The sequence below is a fragment of the Elephantulus edwardii genome, unplaced genomic scaffold, assembly GCF_000299155.1.
Source record: "Elephantulus edwardii isolate Elephantulus edwardi_28Jun2011 unplaced genomic scaffold, EleEdw1.0 scaffold00064, whole genome shotgun sequence".
Taxonomy (NCBI): Eukaryota; Metazoa; Chordata; class Mammalia; order Macroscelidea; family Macroscelididae; genus Elephantulus; species Elephantulus edwardii.
The window spans coordinates 1,028,920-1,033,617 of NW_006399814.1; the positions used below are offsets into that span (position 1 = coordinate 1,028,920).

The 4,698-nt window shown below is 53.4% G+C and overlaps 1 protein-coding gene across 1 annotated transcript in view; it reads left to right on the plus strand.

Moving 5' to 3' along the window:
* The window catches only part of MLC1 (megalencephalic leukoencephalopathy with subcortical cysts 1), a 27,915-nt gene that overhangs the window by 2,061 nt on the left and 21,156 nt on the right, over nt 1–4,698 (plus strand). Inside the window, exons 2-4 of the mRNA XM_006888023.1 lie at nt 1,093–1,182; nt 2,592–2,645; nt 3,028–3,129. Of these exons, the coding sequence (XP_006888085.1) occupies nt 1,093–1,182; nt 2,592–2,645; nt 3,028–3,129 (246 nt within the window). The remainder of the gene's footprint in view (nt 1–1,092; nt 1,183–2,591; nt 2,646–3,027; nt 3,130–4,698) is intronic.

The following is a 4,698-nucleotide window of genomic DNA, read 5'->3' on the forward strand; positions in this document are numbered from 1 at the left end:
GCACATGTGTGTGGTAGGTGCATGTGTGTGGTGGGTCTTCATGTGTCTGCTAATGTGCATGCATGTTATTGATACACACGTGTGTTATGAATGTCATGTGTGTGGCTTGTACACATATGTATGACCACCGTGTGCCGGTGTACATGCCTGTACCTGGTGTGTGCGTGTGACACTACAGTTGGCAAGCGCCTGGCTCGGGTATGCTGACTCCCCGGGTCTCCAGTGAGATGCAGCAGGGAGCTCTGATGACATGAACTATGTGTGTCACCTTAGGGCTGGGTGCTGTGAAGGCTCAGAGACAGTAAGAACCAGAGGTGTAGTAAGTGGGGCCAGGGCGCTGAGGGGTGGGGAAGGTGGTCAGGATGCCTTTGTCCACCCATGAGTGTTTGTTTGAAGACTGAAGGAGGTGAGGGTGGAAGCCTGAAGCTCTAGAGTGGAATAGTCTTGGGGGGAAAGAGCTTTGAAAAGCCATGGGGCTGGAGCAGGTGGAGAGCCCAGTAGGCAGCCCCTCCCTGCCCTGAGGGGTGTGTGGAGATAGAATTGAACAGAGAGGAGCGAGGACTGCATGCAGGGTATTGCCAGTTGGCGGAAGGATGCATGAGGGGGTTCTGCAGGGCCTGGGTGCAAGAGGTACAGGGTGGGACTTTGTGGTCTTGAAAGTCTCCCTTGCGCCACATGGGAGAAGGGGAGGGGGTGCCCACACGGATCTGAGCGGATCATGGGCTGGAGTGTCGTGGTATTCCTCAGAGGGGTCATGTCTGCACGGGGAGCATGCTGGGTTTTCTGGAGGGGCCCCAAAGCCCCTGAGCTGGCCCCTGTTGGGTGTAGGTGCTTTCAGGGTGATAGATACTATATCTTCAGATTTTCAGAGTCCCTCCTCCACTATCAAGCTTCAGTGCTTGGCACCTGGTGGGGTGGGGAGCGTGCTTCAGGAGGAGCTGGGCAGTGGGGCCCTGATACAGGTGTGTACTGGGACGACGCTGTCCACTCCCTGACTCTCACACCTGTTATATTATAACCAAGGGGCCCTGTTTCCCAGCTGCTTCCTTTTCAGCAACAGCCGCTCTTTGACCTTGGTGTTCCCTTCTGCAGAGCTGCCTCCTAGTAACCTCCGGCTTTTCACTTTACCTGGGAAACGTGTTTCCTTCGGAGATGGACTACCTGCGCTGTGCAGCTGGTTCTGTAAGTTCCAGCCCCTTCCTGCTGCTGTGTGACATGCTCTCACGTACTCTGCAGCCTGTACCCTACCTCCTTGTACCCAACCCCCTCTCCTCTTGAGATGTGAAGTCAGGCAGAATTTGTTACTTTTGAAAAGTAACAAAGTGTGAGTCTTGCTACTTGTGCAGCAAGCACCTGCAGCAGGTACTGCAGCATGCACACGCAGCACATATATGCAGTATGCACCTGTAACAGCCACACGCAGCATGCACCTGAAGGACACACTTATAGGACACACCTGCTGCACGCACCTGCAGCACAAACCTGGAGCATCCACCTGCAGCACGCCCCTGTAGGACACACCTGTAGCACTGGACTGGGGTAACTTTTCTGGCCTCCTAAGGGCCTAAACTCTCAGCTGGAGACCCTTTCCTCTCCTGACTGCAAATCCCCCCAAGTCTCCCACTGCTTAATGAGGGCAGTCCTGAAAAACAAAAGGGCCCCACCTCGTGGGCCTCACCATGTTGCCGCGGCCCACTCCTCAGAACAGACTCTGAAGGAACTTGACCCAGGCCTTGCTGGACTGAGCTTTTGGGCCTTCTGTGCTCGCTCCTGGGGAAGTCCCTCTGGAAGTCTCAGGCACTTGGGAACTGGAGCCAGTGGCGCTACTGCCCAGGTCCCAGCCTCCTTGTCCACCCCTGTCCCCCACACCCTCTTTCCACTGCAGGCAGCTCTTCTCAGCAACACTGTGTCCTCCACAACTGAGCGGGCCAGCCCTCCTCTCAGTTTATCATGATTTGTGCTCAGGCTCCAAGCCTGGGAGTGCCTCGGCCTCCCTGCCTCCCTCCTCCCGGGGGCCCCAGGCTCCCCTGTCTTCAGAAGCCCCCTAGTTCTTCCCAAGAGTCTCAGGCTTCCCATCTGCAAGATGCCCCCCAGTGTCAGGATGGGGACCACTCAGTGTCCATAGGGCTGGACACCAGTGTCCTGGGGACTTTCACCCCAGGCAGGATCTGAGCCTCACCCTGCTTGCTCTGGTCCCTGTTCTTGTGTGCTGCCTTGTCCAAGTCCCTCAGCTCCCAGCTGACCCCCACACTGGCCCTCCTTGGTCTTGGGCAGGAGCCCTGAGTCCTGCTCTCCCATTGACTTCCCTGGCAGGGTGTCCTTTCTGTAGTGGTCACTATCATTGATGTCTGCCTTGTGGTCTAAGCTGTGGCCTGCATGGCCCCAAGAGCAGGAGTGACTTCCTCCCTGAAGCTTATCAGAAAATAAACTTTCCAGAATAAACTATTGCAAAGAGTGAATGTTCCTCAAAGTTGAGCAAGTCCCCTCATATCTAGTGGATTGGAGATACTTTGCCCACTTGATTTGGATCTTTCTGGAAGCTTAACCATCAAAGTAAAACTCTGCTCCCTCTCTCTCTCTCTGACCCCCAGTGTGTGCCCGCTGCAATTGTGAGCTTTGCTGTGACGAAGAGAAGGGTCAATGCGGTGAGTCCCACCCCTTGCCCCAGCCCCTGTCCTCCTGTCCACGCCCCCTGCCTGGCTAGGTGACCCCGAGGCTCACAGCGGGCAAGAAGGTGGAGTGAGAGGCATTTGTGCATGTGCTCAGGTACGTACATGTGTGCACACGTATGGGTGTGTAGGTCCGTGTGTGTGTGTGGCAGTGAGTGTGCACACATGTGAGGAGCACAGTGCAGGAGCTGCCCACAGCTGTCCGGCGGGGACATGCCCTCTCCCCACCACAGGGCTGTCCCTGGGACCTCCTGCTGGGAGTCTGTCTCCCCGAGGCCCCGCCTTGCAGGGCTCCAGAATGACGTGAGGCATGGTTGAGCACCTGCTGTTTAAAACCTCTTCTCGTCCTGTTTTCCAGATCCCTAACTTCCAGATCTTGTTTGTCTCCACGTTTGCTGTCACCACAACGTGCTTGGTTTGGTTTGGATGTAAGCTTGTCTTGAACCCGTCGGCTGTAAACGTGAGTTGTGGGCAAGAGAGCAGGTACTTCATGTGGTCTGTTGTTGGCCACAACTCACAGCGACCTTGTGACCTTATGACTAGGAGGCAGTCGTCAGAACAGAACAAGGAGACACTGCAGGGTTCAAAATCAGAAAGGGATGTATTCTGTCTCCATACCTTTTCAATCTATGTGCAGAGCAGTTCATCCGGGAGGCTGGGCTCTATGAGGAAAACTGTGGCATCAGGATTGGAGAAAGATTTATCAACAATCTGTGTTACGCAGATGACACTACCCTGCTTGCTGAAACTGAGGAGGACCTGAGTCACATGCTGCAGAAGGTCAGGGACTGAAGCCTTCAATATGGGTTGAATCTCAACATCAAGAAGACAAAGGTTCTCACCGCTGGGCCAATTGGTAGCATCATGATAGATGGTGAAGCGATTGAGATTGTTCACAGCTTCAGTTTGCTTGACTCCACAATCAACACTCTTGGTCCCAGCAGCCAGGAAATCAAGAAATGAATTGCTCTGGGAAAGTCTGCTGTCATGGATCTCTTTAGAGAACAGAAGAGCAGTGATGTCAGCCTGGAGACTAAGGTGCACCTGATCCAGGCCATAGTCTTCACAATTGCTTGTTATGTGTCAGAGAGCTAGACAATTACTAGGGATGATACAAAGAGAATTGATGCCTTTGATCTGTGGTGCTGGAAAAGAGTGTTGAATATACCATGGACTGCTAAGAGAACAAACAAGTTCATCAAGGAGAGGGTGAAACCAGGCTGCTCCTTGGAGTCAAGGACTCTGAGGCTTCATCTGACATGTTTTGAGCATGTTATAAGGAGGAACTGGTCCTTGGAAAGGGACCTAATGCTTGAAAGGGTGGAGGGATGGAGAAAGAGTGAGACCATCGATGAGATGGATTGATACAGTACTGGGGTAATGGGGGTAGGTGTGTCGGAGACAGTAAAGTTGGCACAGGACGGAGCAGGTTTCAGGGCTGTTTTTCACAGGGTCGCTATGAGTTGAGAGCAACTCGAAAGCACATAACAACAACAAGCTAAACAGACACAACCACTGAGTTGGAACCAAATCATAGCTGACTGTCCAGCAGGTTTCCCAGGCTGTAAATTGCAGAACAGGAGACTGTTCATCTTCTCCCCAAGAGCGGCTGGTGGATTCCAACCACGACTTTCTAGGAAGGTGTGACCTTTGGGTTAGCTTTCCAACTCCAAGTGGACTACCACGTCAGAGCTCCCCGTGACAGAAATGGTGGACTGTTCAGATTCACCAACATTCAGCATGAAGGCGTCAGCCAAGACGGCCTCTTCCCAGTGTACTCCCAGGCCTCTCAGTGTACGTATGGGAGGGTGTGTGTGTGTGTGTGTGTGTAGATGGCCTCTCACAGTGTACTTACGGGGTGTGTGTGTGTGTAGATGGCCTCTCACAGTGTATTCACGGTGTGTGTGTGTGTGTGTGTGTGTGTGTGTGTATGGCCTCTCACAGTGTACTCACAGTGTGTGTGTGTGTGTGTGTGTAGATGGGCTCTCACAGTGTACTCATGGGGTGTGTGTGTGTGTGTGTGTGGCCT